Here is a 20,229-nt window from a genome sequence, read left to right on the forward strand (position 1 = left end):
AGATGAATTACACCCCAGAGTACTGAAGGAGATAGCAGAAGAAATTTTTGAACCCCTCTCCATAATCTTTGAAAATTCTTGGAGAACAGGAGAAGTGCCAGAAGACTGGAGAAGAGCAAATGTTGTTCCTATCTTCAAAAAGGGGAAGAAGGTGGACCCAGGCAACTATAGGCCGGTGAGTCTGACTTCTATACCAGGAAAGATCTTTGAACAAATTATTAAACAACATGTATGTCAATACCTGGATAAGAATGAAGTGATTAAACAGAGTCAGCATGGGTTTCTAACTAATAAGTCATGTCAGACTAACTTAATTTCCTTCTATGACGGTATCACTGATTGGGTGGATCAAGGAAATGCTGTAGATATAGTATATCTTGACTTCAGCAAAGCATTTGACAAAGTCTCTCATACAATCCTTATTGAAAAAATGACTAAGTATGGAATGGACAAGGCAACTGTTAGGTGGATTCATAACTGGCTTAGTGATCGGACCCAAAGAGTGGTCGTAAATGGCTGCACATCCAGTTGGAAGAATGTCTCAAGTGGGGTACCACAGGGCTCTGTCCTGGGCCCTGTATTGTTCAACATCTTTATCAACGATTTAGATGAAGGAATTGAGGGTAAACTGATTAAATTTGCTGATGACATAAAGCTAGGAGGGATAGCTAATACTAGAGAAGAGAGAGAGAGGATTCAAAAAGATTTAAATAAACTGGAGAAGTGGGCAGCAACTAACAGAATGGTTTTTAACAGGGAGGAATGCAAAGTACTACATCTGGGCAATAAAAATGAAAAAAGCATATATAGAATGGGAGGAATAGGGCTAAGTGACAGCACATGTGAAAAAGACTTGGGTATACTAATAGATCACAGACTGAATATGAGTCAACAGTGTGATGCAGCAGCAAAAAAGGCAAATGCAATTCTAGGATGTATTAACAGAAGCATACAGTCTAGATCACGTGAAGTCATTATTTCCCTCTACTCCTCTTTGGTCAGACCTCATCTGGAATATTGTGTCCAGTTTTGGGCACCACATTTTAAAAAAGACATCAACAAACTGGAGCAAGTTCAGAAAAGAGCGACCAGAATGGTGACCGGTCTGCAAACCCTGTCTTATGAGGAAAGGTTGCAGGATTTGGGAATGTTTAGTTTGCAAAAGAGAAGACTGAGAGGAGACTTAATAGCTGTCTACAAATATCTAAAGGGCTGTCACATTGTAGAAGGATCAACTTTATTCTCATTTGCACAAGGAAAGACTAGAAGCAATGGGATGAAACTGAATGGGAAGAGACACAGATTAGATATTAGAAAAAACTTTTTGACAGTTAGAGTGATCAATGAGTGGAACAGGCTGCCACGAGAAGTGGTGAGTTCTCCTTCAATGGAAGTCTTCAAACAGAGGCTGGACAGACATCTGACTGGGATGATTTAGCGAATCCTGCTTTGAGCAGGGGGTTGGACCAGATGGCCCAGGAGGTCCCTTCCAACTCTACGATTCTATGATTCAATCTAAAGAAATTCTTGAACAAATGAGAAACTGTCATGATCACGTGTGTCAGGACGCAGATGATGCCACAAGGCGAACCCATAACACACGTGACCCTGGATACACCGCCTCCAGTGGGGCGCATTTAAATAATAAAAACGTGCAGGTGGATACGCCGCCTCCACCTGGCGAATTTAGGTATTACACGTTATACATACAATAATCAAATGATAAAGGGGGAACCTGGGAAACTTTAACAATGGTGGGCCCTGCAATAGGGAAAAGGGAATTGGAGACCTCCTGAGCTCCCCTGAGCCAGTGTCCCTGCACTCCTAACGTTCCCTATGCCGGTTTCGCACCGGGCGCCGCAAGCGTGCCTCAACGCCCTAGCTCGCCCTGACCCTAAACCCTCACTAGGGAATAGGTCGGTGCGGAAACTAATCCCACCACTGCACTAATAACACACATGAGGAAAGAGACAATACAGGGGAAACACCACTTAGCTTTGCTCTGTTGCGTGCGCTCCTAGCAACAGAGCCCTCCACCTGAGTGCATCTTCTCCTCCACCTGGATCCATCACCATAACAGGATCCTTCGCCTTAGTGCAGCCTTGGAGCAGAGTCCAACACCAGTTGCATCTGCTTAGTACCAGAGTCCCAAGGACGAGTTCAGCTGCTGACACGAAGTCGAGCATGCTTGAGTCCAGCTCAGCTGCCAAGTCCCACATGGTGAGTGCCACTCTCCATAGTCGCAACTCCACCAGCCCATGCAGACACTTCCCGCTGACACCATCACTGCGACTCCACCACGCCATGCCAGCCCTTCGTCCAGACACCATAGCTGAAACACATCCCCCCTGGCTAAGCTGCGCAGGACTCCTCACCAGCTCCATCCTTCATCCAGGCTCTCCAACTCAAAGTGAACAATCTCACAATATCACAGGCAGTGATTGCACACCTCTAGCACACCTTTATAGGGTGTAACACCTGATACATGATTAAGTGCACAAAACCTAAAGTGCAATATCAAAACCACCACCGGGGACAGTCAAGACACCTTGGAACTTTCCAAAGTAAAAAAAGTTCACCCAGTGATTTAAAACTGTCAGATTACTTCAGATCATGACAGAAACAAAGTAATTGAGACCTATCAGTCTGGAAAAGTTTATAAAGCCTTTTTTAAAGCTTTGGGACTATAGTGGACCACAGTGAGGGCCATTATCCACAAATGGCGAAAACGGGCAATAGTGATGAACCTTCCCAGTACTGGCCAGCTGACCAAAATTACTGCTAGAGAGAGCAACGATTCATCCAAGAGGTCACGAAAGACCTCACAACAACATCCAAAGAACTGTACGACTCATGTCCCTCAGTTAAGGTCAGTGTTCATGACTCCACCATAAGAAAGAGACTGGGCAGAAAATGGCTTGCATGGCAGAGTTCCAAGATGAAAACGACTGCTGAGCAATAAGAACATAAAGACTCATCTCAGTTCTGCCAAAAAATGTCTTGATGATCCCCAAGACTTTTGGGAGAATACTCTGTGGACTGATGAGACAAAAGTTAAACTTTTTGTCTTTTTGTAAGGTGTATGTCACATTACATGTGGCGTATAAGTAACACATCATTTCAGAAAAGGAACATCATACCAACAGTAAAATATAGTGGTGGTAGTGTGATGGTCTGGGACAGTTTTGCTGCTTGAGGACCTGGAAGACTTGTTGTGGTAAATGGAACCATGAATTCTGTTGCCTACCAAAAAATCTTGAAGGAGAATGTCCAGCCATCTGTTCCTGACTTCAAGCTGAAGCGCACTTGGGTTACACAGCAGGATAATGATCGAAATCATTTTAGCAAGTCCACCTCTGAATGAGTTAAGAAAAACAAAAATAATACTTTGGAGTGACCTAGCCAAAGTCCTGACTGATTAAGTAGCAGTTCCATGACCTTAAAAAGGCAGTTCATGCTCAGAAACCCTCCAGAATTACAACAATTCTGCAAAGATGAGTGGCCAAAATTCCTCCAGAGCATTGTGAAAGACTCATTGGCAGTTATCACTAATGCTTGATTGCAGTTGTTGCTGCTAAGGGTGTTCCAACCAATCACTTTTTCACACAGGGCCATGTAGGTTTGGATTTCTTTCTCCCTTTATAATAGACTTTAATTTATAAACTGCATTTTTGTGATTACTTGTGTTATCTTTGTCTAATATTTACATTTGTTTGGTGAACAGAAACATGTAAGTGTGACAAACACAAAAGAATAATAAATCAGGAAGGGGACAAACACTTTCACACAACTGCATTACCACCACACTGTGACCGAATAATACCAGTGAAAATCCCTGCTTTTAACACCCACCTATTTCAAAGTAAGTTGAAGAATGGGATGGAAAACATTATGAAACTATATAATAGAGGATTGGGCTTTAACATGAAGAGTTGGTTTTAACAGAAAACAGTTATGCCTTGTAAACTATATTTTTTATTCATTTAAAGTACGGTCTTCAGCTCGATCTTGAGCCATGGCGACTTGATGAATTAACGCTATGTAGGAAGAGCGATCTTGTGCAAGCATAGATAGGTTCATAACAGTCTTCTCCGCCATTATTTATTTATTTTACTCACTTACATAGCGCCATTAATTCCACAGTGCTACATTATCAACACTGTCCCCACTGGGAATCACAATCTACACTCCCTATCAGTATGTCCTTGGTGTGTGGGAAGAAACCTGAGTACATGGAGGACACCTATGCAAACTCCTTGCAGATATTACCACTGAGCTACCATGCAGTGCTAACCACTGAGTCACTGTGCTGCCCTATCTTGATTTTTATTAAGCCATCAGGTTCCTGGTCTTCCTCTTTGACTTGTTCTTTCTTCCTTCTTCAGTGATTGCTCTCTTTGTATGATTTTTAACAGTAGGAAAGTCGTTGCCCCATGATGCTCGCTTCCAGTGACATATCTGTCTTGATTTGTTCCATAATTGATTTGTTTGTTCTTCTTGCCACCCATGGTATTGAGAACATAATTTTCCAGCACCATATTGCAAAGGTGTCGATGTTACTTAAGATATCCAATGCCTTCCTTGTATTGCTATTGTGTAAAGACCTCATAAACAAATATTGAAAAAAAAAATATAGTATATAGATAATATAGATTAATCAGATATGTTTAAAAAAATGGATGTTAGTATGGAAGACCATTAACTAATTGCTTTTAAAGGTACCATATATACTCGAGTACAAGCCAACCTGAGTATAAGCCGAGGCCCCTAATTTTGCCACGGAAAAACTGGGTAAGATTATTGACTTGCGTATAAGCCGGTTATGCATTGTCTCCTCATCCCTGTCCTGCTCTGTGTGGCTCTCCCCCCTCCCATTATGCATGGCTAGGCTCCCCCATCCCATCCTTCTATGTATGGCTCAGCTCCCCCATCTTCCTCAGTGCTCCCCCATCGTCCTCCATGCTCCCCCGTCCTGCTCTGTGCTCCTCTGTTCTCCCCTGTGTTCCTCAGTGCTCCCCGTCCTCCTCTGTGCTCCCACATCATCCTCTGTGCTCCCCTCGTCCTGCTCTGTGCTCCTCCGTGCTTTCCCATCCTGCTCTGTGCTCCCCCCAACCTACTCTGTGCTCCACCATCCTGCTCCATGCTCCCTCATTCTCCTCCGTGCTTCCCCAGTCCTCCTCCATGCTTCCCCTGTTCTCCTCCATCATACTCACCCTCCTGTGCAATCGCTGAACATCCCCTGGATCCTCCGTTGTCCCAGGGCTGGCAGCTTCTTCCTGTGTTGAGGGGTCACGTGGTATCGCTCATTAAGGTCATGAATATGAACGCCACGCCTATGGGAGTGGAGTTGCATCCATATTCATGACCTTAATGAGTGGTACCATGTGACCGCTCAACTCAGGAAGAAGCTGCCAGCCGTGGGACAAACAGAGGATGCAGGGACATTCAGCAATGGCACAGCAGGGTGAGTATGATGTCCCAGCCACTGGCTCCTGCCACCGCTCCCCCTCCCCCACTGGTTTCTGCACAATGACTCATGTATAAGCTGAGGGGGCATTTTCAGCACTAAAAAATGTGCTAAAAATCTCAGCTTATACACAAGTATATACAGTATGTTATCATAAAGGACATTTATTATCTTTCCATGACTATAGCTAAGAGGAGTGTGAACAGAGTGATGTCCTTAGTAGGGAGCTAATACTTATCCTGAAAACCATGTTCTAATATGCCTCATGGGAACTGAGCATTTTCCTTGGACTCAGAGAAGAGCAGCGCAGCATTTTCTGGATGTCTCATAGATAATGAATAGAGCGGTGGCGTGCATGCCACAAACTTGGGATCAGTGGAAGATGATAACTTTTAATAATGGAAACAAGAGGCTGCGTTTCCATTTTTATGCAGTGTTACACTCTATTGTTATCATGATTCTTGTGATACTTTATAACATTAAATAATTTTATTTTATTATTGTTCTTACACTATACTACATGCCGTGAGGATTGCACTGATTGCTATTTTATGATGATTGTTTTTGCATTATATGATTGTTGCTATTATTTTATTTTGTGTTTTTCTGAGTATTGCCATCCTATAAATGTTGTCATACTAGTTTACATTTTGTTAATAGTATTTGCAGAATATCTAAGAAGCAGATAACATACACCAATAATGTCTGTAAAGCATTGGGGAAATAATGGTGCTATATAAATGCGCAAAATAAATAAAAATAAATCTATACAGCACTCCCCACTTTTACAGTATTTGATAATTACACTAAATTGCTGCTGCTCTTTTACCATTTATATGACTATTAATGTGATGTAATTATAGAATATTACATTATATTCTTTTTATCATTAATATACTGTAGGATTGCTGCTTCTGTTCTAGTTACTATACTGTATCACATTATCTGGTTACTTCCTAGATGTATTATATTTAATGATGTATTTGATTCCACAATAAATAGTAACATTGTTGCAGTTGTCCCTCCTTTGACCTCTGCTTGTCATGTTTTCTCCATCTTCCTTTGCTCAGGGACGGGAACAAGAAGCAGCAATTTTTATGTGTAAGAAAAACTCTTTATCACAAGAGGGGAAATGTGTGAAGCCTCCAGAAGGTGAAAGTTGTCCTGTTGGGTCTCAACGGAGCAAGAAAGCGCCGAGTCTTATATTTGTAGATACAAAAAGCCTTTCAGAATCTACCAAGAGAATTAGAGACTTAAGTAGAAAAGAAAATGATAGCAGTGAAACATTAAGGTGATGATCTGCAGTTATTATAACCGCAATACTGTACAGGTTAAAAGAGGACAAGGCTAAAGTGATGCCGATAAGATGAAACTTATCCTACGGCTGATATTATCTGCTATTTATGTAATCTTGGGGGTTACATAGGACAGCACATAACAATTACTACCTCATCTGTACTCATACAGTTAACACTGTGTTATCTGGGGTGTTACATAGGTCTGCAGCTGACAACTACTACACTATCTGTACTCAGAGTTATCACTGTGTTATATGTGGTGTTACATAGGCCTGCAGGTGACATCTACTACATTGTCTATAATCAGAGAGCTATCACTGTGTTATCTGTGCTGTTACATGGGACTGCAGGTGACATCTACTACATAATCTGTGCTCAGAGTTATCACTGTGTCATCTGTGGTGTCACATAGGACTGCAGGTGTCATCTACTACATTGTCTATACTCAGTGTTATCACTGTGTTATCTGTGGTGTTACATAAAACTCCTGTCATACTTCGTGCTGAAGCTGTATCTTTCATCATTGTTTGCAGGTTTCTTTTTCATGTTCTCTTTAGCATAAACTGAGTGATTGTCTCTATGATTTTTGATTAACGCTTTGAGGTTCCTCTTGCTTTCCTGCAGGCATGTATTTAATCTCTAAGTAGGGAGGAATGATCTGGTCATGTCCTTTTTACTGATATATATCCACAAAGATTTGGTCCCATGGATATGGGTCGCCCTCCCAGGGCTGTGGGGTACTCGGTACCGGGCCGGTGTCGGCGGGATGTGTCACAGCAGCGGTGACCCGGTCCGTGGCCCTGGGTGCCCAATTAATAGGGGGAGTTTGAATGGTGGAATGTAGTTAATGAAATAGTTTGTGACGCCACCTGTGGTGTTCGACAAGAGAGATGTTTAGCCGACGCTGTATGCAGATCCTCTGGGGCTGGTGGTGTGTTGCAGTCAAGATGGTGAAGCTGTAGTCCCCAGGGCAGTGTATATGTGGAGTTAGAGGAGAGGCACAGTGGTGTAGAAGCTGGTACCCAGATGTAGCAGTGCTGAGTGTGTTGACGCAAGAATCAATGGAGGACACCAGGGCTTGTAGTTCCAAAGCTTTACTCACAGTCTGTAGTACACACCGGTGCCTGCCTCCGTACTGTGTTCTCCGGGTCAGAGGCTCAATCAACCTCCAGGTCAGATGAAATGCTCCCTTCCAACGCTCCACCAACATGTACCTTTCTGAACGTCTCCTCTTATAGCGCCTTTAAGTGTGAAGTACTCCTAGTAATGAGTTACACTGGAGTGCCTCCTGACAGATGTTCCCAAAAACTCTACTTGTACAGCAGACAGCTATAGCCTGCTTCTGGGACTCCTCACTCCTGAGTCCCGACTCTCTATCCAAGTTGCTGTTGTGCCCCCAAGTCTTAGATGGGAGTAGTGCATTTACAGCCCACTACTCCACTGGTGTCTGCTGCAGGACCATTAGCATCCATACAACCTCGGGGACCGGGCCCCGGCCTTGCGCTTAGAACTTCTAGGCAGGGTTCTCTCCTAACCCATGTCCTCTCTGTTCCCTTTTACTCCTTCGTTCCATACTAATCTCTCTCTTATGGAAGATCAGGTTTCAGTTCAATGTCTTTCTCCTTCTTTCCTTTCCCGTGCCAGCAGACCCAGGTCACTGAGGTCTGCTGCAGCACCTCCTTCCTCCATCCCTCTCTCAGGGATCTTATTTCCTCACTCCTCTCTGAGTGACTTCCTCTCCCAGACTGACCAGTTGACCTGTAATCCTAAACTTTCCCACTCTTTTATATATATTCTCAACTCCACCCGCCTCCCAGCACGTTTCGTGTTCCAAGCAGGGAACCACCAAAGGTGCTCTGCTACACTCCAAGCAGGGAGCCGCAATGTGGCTTTGCTGAACTATTCTCTTGTGTGGGGTGCGAGTGTTGGAGCGTGGTCAGGAGCCTCCAACTTACCTGGATGGTGGGGCACCACAACTCAGGAGGAGGTGCAGTACCTCTGTAGCGACTGAGCTTCAGGGGCGCCACAGATACTTGTGCACGATCCTGAATGGAATCTTTGAAGTCTGAGAGATTTTTGACTCAAAATCAGCACATGAGGCTCTCTCCATTCCTTCCTCTTTCTCTCCCTCCCTCTATCCCTCTCTCTCCCTCCCTCTCTGTTGGCAGATTATTCAGAATACTCTCCAAGCATGTGACAACAGAGCATCTTTATTCAGGAACAAACAGGAACAATATATGATAGGCTTAATAGATCAGGAATAAATCATTTCTGTGTCTATCTGTGCAGTATCTACAGCAGGCTGCTTCTCTCAAACTCAGAAACAGGAAATACAGTCACATCCTCTCCCTGTGTGAGCCTCTGGAGTTTTTTTGTTTTGTTCTAACTTTATAAACAGCATTCAAATCTAGCAACTAAACACTCAGACAGGAATGGAGTTGTTGCACCAAACATATTCCAACAATCTCACTCCCTTCCTCTCCCTCTCTCCGTCTCTCCCTCTATCTGTCTCACCCTCTCTCTTTCTTTCTCTCTGTCTTTTCCTCTCTCCGTCTCTTCTCTTTGTTTCTCCCTCTCTCTTTCTCTACATCTCACCCTCTCTCCTCTCTTCTCCTTCTCTCCTCTCCATCTCTACGTCTCTCTGTCTCTTTGTCTCTCCATCTCTCTCTCTCTCTCTCTCTCTCCCTCACTCCTCCTCTCCTCTCCATATCTCTCTGTCTCTCCTTCTCTCCCTCTATCTCTCTCCCTCTCTCCTTCACCTCATCTCCCTCTCTCCTTCTCTCTCTCTCTGTCTCTCCTTCCCTCGTTTTCTCCATCTCTCCTTCTTTCCCTTTCTGTCTCTCCTTCTCTCTCCTCTCCATATCTTCATCTCTGTCTCTTTCTGTCTCTCCATCTGTCTGTCTCTTTCTTGTATCACCCATCTCTCTTGTATCTCCCGCCTCCCTAGTATCTCACATGCCTCCATTCTTGTTATATTACTTGACATATTTAGGCTCTTTTTGCAGTAGCATTAAAGGGGAAATGTCTGTGAATCTTATGTATTTTTTTTTCTCTGCCTGATTTTTCACAGGACTTTTCAGAATAATCTGTCCTGTGTTTGCACAAGATTAATAACACCATTTCTGGTCATTATATGACTTGTATCCTGCATTTTGCACCAGCTTTTCTTTTGCAGCCTTTATCTGTAATTTTCAGTTTTCTCTGAGCTGGTGGATTGAAATTTCCTGCTATAATGTATCCTATATACAGCACATACATAGATGAGTGATTCCTGTTCTTCTCTCTTTATTTAACATATGTTCAGAAGCAGCAGCAAGAAGGATATTATACAACAGTACTGAGCAGCCTAACTGTGAATCCAGCTCTAGGGTGATATGAAACACTTACAAGAGAGAAACAGCAAAATGTGAGACATTCTGCACTGCAGTATTGAGCAGTGTAATAGGGAATCTGTCACTACAGTAAGTGAGAAAAAACATTTATTTGAAAGCAGCAGCATGAAGGACATTATAACAACAACCATTTACATTACTGTTTTCTCACAATGCACTCAAAGCACATTTTGAAAGTAGGAAACCTGATATAATGTCCGATGTAGAGAACAGGTCCATTATTTGTATTTAATTTCCAAACTAAATCTGTGCTTCTTGAGTGAACAATTCACATGTGTCAAGGGACAATGTCTCCCTGGTTGATCCAAGTAATGTGTTTAAGAGCGTGGGAGCTGTCTCCGAATGTTGTAAAATGGGTATCGACAAGTTTATTCCTGTCTGCTGAGTTGAGCAATCTGCAAGTAGTGTGGGGCTTTAGCTGATCCATTTAAGTATCTGGGGACTAAGATGTTCATGGCTTACTGCAGTGTAGCTGTGAATCCAGCTCTATGGTGAGATAAAACACTTAATAAAAGTGGTAGTACTGTCTGCCTACTTCTTTTCTCCCCCCATCCTCGATACACTCTAATAGCCAGTTGTCATTTGATCTCTCAGTGAGTTGGCAGCCCATGAGCAGGATTAGTGATTTCTAGGAGTGAATGATGAGTTCAAAAGGCAGGAGGGAGGAGAAGGGACTAATAGACGGAGAAAGAAGAATATTTGTCTGCCAAGATATATTGTACAATTTCTTGCATTTACTTTTACTATACATTTATGCAAACTATAAGTTTTCTATTACAATTTTTAAAAGCACAAAACATACGGCACATACTGCAAGTCTACAACATGGCATCCAGCGATCGGTACCTGTATAAGCATAATTTACAAGAGATTTAAGGGCATCGGGGTCCACTCCTTCCATTTTTATCTCTTCTTCTTTAGCTTCTCGGACATCATTGGTGAACATTGCAGCAAAATAGTCCGAAACCGCGCTGAGGACCAACCTACAGGCAGAAATTCACAAGGGTTGGCGAGTGTATGTGACTGACGGAATGGGTTAATATTTGGGACATGCTAATTACATACATGGGCCCCTATGAGTTGGAGGCCATGAAGCTCAAGCTTTGAATAGTCGCACAGTTGCTCCTGGGAAATAATTTCCGGGCGATAGAGAAGTCAATCACTTCATTATTAGAAGGAGTTGTCCAGAGATTTCATTTTTTACCATGTGAAATTGTGGTGGCCAGAGGCTACTGTGACCCCACTGATCGTGAGAATGATGAGTGTGATCATTCTGCTTTAAAGTGATGAGTGCTATACAGAGCGCCGACTCCTCCACGGCCACTGCCCCTGATCAATCGACAATGTCTTTCAATATTCAATGTTTAAGCATAAGTATAAATATTTTTTCATAAATGTATCTAATAAATAATTTCAGTCTAAATCACACTGGGGCCATTAGATGGTATTGCACTTACATAAAGTGTTGCCACCTGGCGGTAATCAGAACCACTGGAGGAAAGCTGATTGATTCACAACACATTCATTATCTTAAAATTTTCCTGAAAAATTTGATTTGCCAGAATCTGAATTTTTCAAGATTTGATTTGCATGAATCCAGACAGCCACTATTGTACTGGATTCTATTTAGGTCCAGGGAAGGGTTAATGTAAAAAAAATAAAATTCAATTTACTGACCTCTTTGTTACCTATTCTGCCACCATCTCTACCCCAGTCTTTCACCGTTGCTCCATTTTGCCGGTTGTGACATGCATGGCTCCCCAGCAAGTGACAAAGTGATAGATTACCGTTACACTAAGCGATGCTCCAGCGATCCCGACAACGATACGACCTGGTTAGGATCGCTGGTACGTCGCTACATGGTCGCTAGTAAGCTGTCAAACAGGCAGATCTACTCAGCGACTCAGCAACGATCCGGCGATCCGTATAACAACCTCGGACGTCGTTGGGACCTTGTCACACAGCAGCTATTCTGACGACTCCCGCCTGCGTCCATGATGTCGCTCGTCGGTGTCAAACACAGCGACGCATGTTGGCCAGCGGGACACCAACGATGAAAAAATGGCCCAGGACATTCGAGCACGATCAGCGAGATCGCAATGGGGGCCCGGTCGCCGCTATGTGTCACACTTAATGAGATCGCTGGAGAGGTCGCTGTTGCGTCACAAAATCTGTGACTTTTCAGTGATCTCGCTAACGATCTCGCTTGGTGTGAAGTACCCCATAGACATCATGGGGCTCAGATTGTCATCAGTGCCAGAATACGAATGTAATGGTGGAAGAATATCAGACCAGAGTATCAGAAATGCATCAGAAGTGGCTGAACAGGGACTGAACAGTGAGTACAAAAAGGTTTTTTTTAACTCTTTCCTTCCTCTTTTCTCAATTACAATTTGGACAGAATTTATATGGATCGACCAAATACAAGTTGTAAAACTTTTGATCATGGCTTTAGTGAACTGATTGCTTATGTGACTTCTGTAAAAATCACTTATGGCTAGAGTTGAGCGATACCGTCCGATACTTCAAAGTATCGTATCGGATGGTATCGGCCGATCTTTAAAAAAAGTATCGGTATCGCCGATTCCGATACCGGAAGTCCCATTCAAGTCTATGGGACTTCCGGTATCGGAATAAGAAAAACCCTTTCCTGCCCTTGTACAGCCTCTCTGGGGTCTGTACGGGCCTTTCGGGGGGCTGTGCCGGCCTGCCAGGGGGTCTGTGCAGGCTCCGGTGGTCTGTGCCGGCTTGCCGGGGGGCTGTGCCGGCCTGCCGGGGGGCTGTGCAGGCTCCGGGGGGCTGTGCCGGCCTGCTGGGGGGCTGTGCCGGCCTGCCGGTGGTCTGTGCAGGCTTCGGGGGTCTGTGCAGGCATCGTCCGATGGGACTACAAGTCCCATCGGGCGATGCCTGCTACCATGACAGTGATTGACACATTAGCCAATGATGGGACAGTAATAGTCCTATCATCCGGCTAATGTGTTGAATGTAAAAAAAAAAAAAAAAAAAATTACATGCTACATACATACAACATGCATACTACATACATGCTACATTCATACTACATAAATACTACATGCAACATACATACTACATATATACTACATACATACTACATATATACTACATGCATGCTACATACATACTGCATGCTACATACATACTACATGCTACATACATACTACATGCTACATACATACCACATATATACTACATACATACTACATACATACTACATGCATGCTACATGCTACATACATAACACATATATACTACATGCATGCTACATACATAGTACATGCTACATGCATGCTACATACATACTACATGCTACATACTACATATATACTACATGCATGCTACATACATACTACATTCTACATACTACATATATACTACATGCATGCTACATACATACTACATGCTACATACATACTACATATATACTACATGCATGCTACATACATACTACATGCTACATACATACTACATATATACTACATGCATGCTACATACATACTACATGCTACATACATACTACGTATATACTACATGCATGCTACATACATACCACATACATACTACATACATGCTACATGCTACATATATACTACATATATACTACATGCATGCTACATACATACTACATGCTACATACATACTACATATATACTACATACATACTACATACATACTACATGCTACATACATACTACATATATACTACATGCATGCTACATACATACTACATGCTACATACATACCACATACATACTACATACATGCTACATGCTACATATATACTACATATATACTACATGCATGCTACATACATACTACATGCTACATACATACTACATATATACTACATACATGCTACATACATACTACATGCATGCTACATACATACTACATGCTACATACATACCACATACATACTACATACATACTACATGCTACATACATTCATACATATATACTACATGCATGCTACATACATACTACATATATACTACATGCATGCTACATACATACTGCATGCTACATGCATGCTACATACATACTACATACATACTACATGCTACATACATACCACATATATACTACATACATACAATACATTCATACAATACATACATAGACATTCAGTACATATAACATAGAGTAACATACTTACCAATACTTGTCACATTGTTCCCCGAAGCCATTGTCTTTTCCGGAATAAATATTAACATAACAAACCACAAAAATACTCACCCACGATCCGAAGCAGTCCACGAGTGTGTCCCACGACGATCTTGGGTAGAGAACTGCAGCATCAGCTGATGCTGCCGTTCTCTACGGGCTGCAGGAATCCAATGACGGAAGGTAGGTATCCTTCTGCACTGTATTCCTCCGCCACTTAAAAAAAAAAAAAGTCCCTAGTCTCACTTTATGCCATTGCTGTGTGGGAAATTCCCACACAGCAATGGCATAAAGTGAGACTAGGGACTTTTTTTTTTTTAAGTGGCGGAGGAATATAGTGCGGAAGGATACCTACCTTCCGTCATTGGATTCCTGCAGCCCGTAGAGAACGGCAGCATCATCTGATGCTGCAGTTCTCTACCCAAGATCGTCGTGGGACACACTCGTGGACTGCTTCGGATCGTGGGTGAGTATTTTTGTGGTTTGTTATGTTAATATTTATTCCGGAAAAGACAATGGCTTCGGGGAACAATGTGACAAGTATTGGTAAGTATGTTACTCTATGTTATATGTACTGTATGTCTATGTATGTATTGTATGAATGTATTGTATGTATGTAGTATATATGTGGTATGTATGTAGCATGTAGTATGTATGTAGCATGCAGTATGTATGTAGCATGCATGTAGTATATATGTAGTATGTATGTAGCATGCATGTAGTATATATGTAGTATGTATGTAGCATGTAGTATGTATGTAGTATGTATGTAGTATGTATGTGGTATGTATGTAGCATGTAGTATGTATGTAGCATGCATGTAGTATGCATGTAGTATGTATGTAGTATGTATGTAGTATGTATGTAGCATGTATGTGGTATGTATGTAGCATGTAGTATGTATGTAGCATGTAGTATGTATGTAGCATGCATGTAGTATATATGTAGTATGTAGTATGTATGTAGTATGTATGTAGCATGTAGTATGTATGTAGCATGCATGTAGTATGTATGTAGCATGCATGTAGTATGTATGTAGCATGCATGTAGTATGTATGTAGTATGCATGTAGTATGCATGTAGTATGTATGTAGTATGTATGTAGTATGCATGTAGTATGTATGTAGCATGTATGTGGTATGTATGTAGCATGTAGTATGTATGTAGCATGCATGTAGTATATATGTAGTATGTAGTATGTATGTAGTATGTATGTATGTGGTATGTATGTAGCATGTAGTATGTATGTAGCATGCATGTAGTATGTATGTAGCATGCATGTAGTATGTATGTAGCATGCATGTAGCATGCATGTAGTATGTATGTAGTATGTATGTAGTATGTATGTAGCATGCAGCATGTATGTAGCATGTATGTAGCATGTATGTAGTATGTATGTAGTATATATGTAGTATGTATGTAGCATGTAGTATGTATGTAGTATTTTTTTTTTTTTAACATTTAACACATTAGCCGGATGATGGGACTACTACTGTCCCATCATTGGCTAATGTGTCAATCACTGTCATGGTAGCAGGCATCGCTAGATGGGACTTGTAGTCCCATCGGACGATGCTTGCACAGACCCCCGGACATCAGCACAGCCCCCCGGCAGGCCGGCACAGCCCCCCGGCAGGCCGGTACAGACCCCCACAGGGTGCACAGACCACCGGCAGGCCGGCACAGCCCCCCGGCAGGCCGGTACAGACCCCCACAGGGTGCACAGACCACCGGCAGGCCGGCACAGCCCCCCGGCAGGCCGGTACAGACCCCCACAGGGTGCACAGACCACCGGCAGGCCGGCACAGCCCCCCGGCAGGCCGGTACAGACCCCGGGCAGTCCACACAGCCCCCCGGCAGGCCGGCACAGCCCCCCGGCAGGCCGGCAGAGACCCCCGGAAGGCCCGAAATGACGGCGCATCATGATGCGCACACACCGCGCATCATGATGACGTCAGGCTGTCAATCAACTGAACTTCCGATTCCGATGCCGAATTCCGATATTGAAAAAATATCGGAAGTCGGTATCGGAATTCCGATACAGCAAGTATCGGCCGATACCCGATACTTGCGGTATCGGAATGCTCAACACTACTTATGGCTTAAAACGGACACAGGGACATTGTAGAATCCATTTGTCTGTCCTGCAACTGCATAATTACAGTAGAAGCGTCTTACCCCAATGCAACACCTATAACATGGCAGCCACCAGCCATGCGCCATTTTACTTTTTGGTATGGTAGCAAAACCTCTAGGCCCCCTCTGGCACCAGAGCCAAGGTGATTGCACCCTCATCATCCTCGTCCCCTAATACTACGGCTGTATACTGAATATGTTGCACATGGGTATCTTACCTGTGTGCTGGGATCTTGTAGTTTCCTGCAATCAGGAGGACGTCGCAGAGCTGCTTCTGCTGGAGATAGCTCTCCATCTTACGGAAAGTCTGTTCTGCATGGTTCAAGCTGTGAAAGTATTCATCAGAACCAGCGGCGTTCATTCTATTGGGGGAACCACTCGTCACTGGAAGCCTGTAAAGTCCAAACCCAGAAGACGTTAATGAGTCGTGCGTCCAGCCTGCGGGACAGCTGCAGATTCATCCACTTCACATTCATTATCTTCATTGAGTTCAGTTCAAAAGTGCTAATTACAAAGTTATCCGGTCTCTTGGGAAGTTTTATCTTTCTAGTTGAATTTTCCAGATTCAGAAATATATGTATATAGTGTGTGCAGAAGAAATGGTCCCGGGAGGGTAAACTTGTGCCAACACAAATGTCCTTTTTCAAAACTTAGGCCACATGCACACATCCAGTATTTGGTGAGTTTTTTACCCCAGTATTTGTGAGCCAAAACCAGGAGTGGAACGGTCAGAGGAAAAGCATAATAGAAACATTTGCACCCCTTCTGTATTTATCAGCCACTCCTGGTTTTGGCTTACAAATACTGGGGTAAAAAACTCACCAAATACTCAATGTGTGCATGTGGCCTCGGAGTAAAGACATCAGAGATTGAGAAATAGAATAAGATGTCACAGGAATGTGGTCATTCCTTGATTGGCTGATGATGAACCAGTGACTTCCTCACGTTATCTTGTTGTTGCCAATTATTGTCACACCATAATTACATTTTGCAAATTTGCCTCTAAAAATTGATTCCCATCTTAATAAACTGATATTGTCAGACTGTGCTTATAAATAAGAACAATTTTGCAATTTACGGCTTATGAAATGTTTCAGCCTTTCTTGCGATATTAACACTTTTGTTTTGTTTAGAGCCCGTTGCTTTGGAAACTGACCACCGCTGATGGACAGCAGAACTGACACAGGACTTACAGGCACTTTTCTATTGAGCACTGAAGCTGACCAGGATTGCCGTAGCGCGCTGTTACACCATAATCCCCGGCAGCGCAGTTCTTACAAGCTACACAGCAGCAGTGGTCGGTCTCCTAGGCAACGAGCTGTAAACAAGTATTATTATGTCAAAAATGGACACACATTTTAATAAGCAATAAATTACAAAATTGATTTGATTCATAAAATTATCCAACAATGAGTTTGGGAATAACCCATAGCCATCTACACTGGTTCCCTGGTCTGACCGCCACTTACCCGCTGTTACAGTTTACAAATTTTTCACAATGGGGCTAAGATCTTACCAATAGGCAGTCACTAACTACCTGCCTGTTCTATCCAGCACCAATCTCTGCCAGCTCAGAGCAGGCACAGACAGCTCCAGCCGGCAATTCTGCGGCTTCCGCTGACATCACGTTGACAGATCAGCTTCTTCTCTATTGATGGGTCATCTTTGCCGATGTCTTGCTGATTGACAGCCAGCTCCCTGCCTCCTAACTGCGGGGATGGCTGTCATTCAGCATGACGTTTTCCATGATGCCCAGTCCACTGCGCAGAGTGGAAGAGGAAGAAAAAAGCTGCTCTACTAATGTATGGTCAACTGAAGAAGCAGAATCGCAGGCAGGAGCGATCCATGATGTCTCTGTGCAGGATAGAACAGTCAGATAGTTAGCAAGTACCTCCCAGTAAGTTTTTAGCCCCATACTGAAAAATAAGCCAAGTCCCGGATAACCCCTTTAAGAAGCGCTCAAAATGGTCAACTATGTTCACAACCTCAGTGCATTCTTTGCTGGAGAGATCCAAAATTGTAGTAAAACTGCAAAACTCTGGAAAAATTGGCCAAAAAAACACAGCCCAAGAGCTGCAATGTGTGAACAGAACCTTAGGAGAATATATTCTGGACCGACAGCGGTGATTTATGGATTTGAAATACAAGTAATAAATCTCTATAATCTGCACTAACTCCTAAGGGGGCAGTCAAGGGGCCATATAAATCAGAACGCAGTTCTGTCCGCAGCTCTCACGCCTGGCTCAAGATAGCCGCCAACCAGTCCGTGCACTGCATGCTGATCTTGGTCTGATTTCTATGGCCATCTGCCTGCGCCCTATAGATGTGCCACCTTCCATAATGGTGTGAGGCCCTCCGAGGTCTCTGCTCATTACAATGTATTTTGCTTTCAGGTGGTATGAGCTACTTTGCAAAAAATGATTCCAATGCCTTAGAAATTCTCCATATATAGTTGGGTCTTTTCAATGAGAGCCGGCACCCTCCATGACATTCGGCTCTAACTACAGAGATTTTCTGTCCGCAGTTCACAGAAGTGATAATTCACGACAATGGCGAAGTTCGATTTGCTTCTAGTTTGATCGGAAGAGTATCTAAGAAATGACGAGCCACAGGCACCACGTAATCGCATCTGAAATGAAAGTTTATGCTTTGGATATTGGAAGCCTAAAATCTATTTGGCCGATCAATCCATTATTCATCTGCCTGAGACGCCGAGGGACAGAGTGGATCACAGCGTTAAATAAGAGGAGTGCTGCCCCGCGAGGCGCTCGCTGCTGATCCCTCACACAGGAGCAATATCTGCACCGGAGAGAGACCTTCAATGGCCGCCCTCCTCCTAATGCCGAACCTTGAGGCCATCTCATTCCGTGTAACGAGCACTGAGCACATTTGTCAGTACACTAATTATGTCTCCACCGTGCCTTTAAGCCGTCCGCGTTCCTTTTTTGCTGCAGTAGGATTGTGTGGCATCGATAAATATTTATTTTAGTGTTTGCTTGTGCATTGATGTAGTAAAGCTGGAGGTCGCATTCTGGGCCCCTGGCCATAGAACAAGCTCTTTACACTAATGTAATATGTAAACCTGCAGAATTTACATCAAAGGAGGGAAAACTGCAAATTCAGCAAATTCAGCTCATTAACAATGTATGCAAAGTGTGGAAGCAGTCGCATAAATCTCCGGGTCCAGTTTAAAGGGCCAGCGTCCAGACTGATACCAATATATACTGATCAATATATAATGAAAGGTGTTGGAACTTGGTCATAGAAATGAAGAAATGTCCCACACATGAGTAAAATCCCACTGCAGTGATAAATTATAGCAATATTTTTTGTGCTGCCTCCGCTCTCCATGGAAAACGACTGAAGAAAAAGTTGTAAAAAGTCCCCCAAGTTTTGTACGAACTGAACTTTTACCAAATTTGGGAACAATTTTTTTTCTTACTCCTCTTTAGTGTTTTCGTTCCTCATCAGTCTCAATATCTCTGCTTGCTGTCAATGAAAGGGAACATTTATTTTTATCTAAGCCTAGGCTGAAAATCCATCCTGACCTAGTTCTGCTCAAACTGTTTCATAGCTTCTCACCAAACAAGCACAAGCCTTTCTCCTGCCCTGCTCCTGGCTGATGGCTTTTTTTTTATTATTCTACAAAGATACCTTGTGAACAGGTTACATCTTGTACACTGCATTGTAATAGCTGCAGTTCCAAAAACTGATGCTGTGACATCCCCTTAGCATCCCCTGCTTGATCGGCATC

The 20,229-nt window shown here is 43.1% G+C and overlaps 1 protein-coding gene across 1 annotated transcript in view; it reads right to left on the reverse strand.

Moving 5' to 3' along the window:
* KLHL4 (kelch like family member 4) overlaps nucleotides 1-20,229 on the reverse strand; it is a 330,006-nt gene that overhangs the window by 84,557 nt on the left and 225,220 nt on the right. Inside the window, exons 2-3 of the mRNA XM_073589878.1 lie at nucleotides 16,694-16,867; nucleotides 11,004-11,140 (exon numbers count right to left, since the gene is read on the reverse strand). Of these exons, the coding sequence (XP_073445979.1) occupies nucleotides 11,004-11,140; nucleotides 16,694-16,867 (311 nt within the window). The remainder of the gene's footprint in view (nucleotides 1-11,003; nucleotides 11,141-16,693; nucleotides 16,868-20,229) is intronic.

The sequence above is a fragment of the Dendrobates tinctorius genome, unplaced genomic scaffold, assembly GCF_039654945.1.
Source record: "Dendrobates tinctorius isolate UK_male_01 unplaced genomic scaffold, ASM3965494v1 ptg000114l, whole genome shotgun sequence".
Lineage (NCBI taxonomy): Eukaryota > Metazoa > Chordata > Amphibia > Anura > Dendrobatidae > Dendrobates > Dendrobates tinctorius.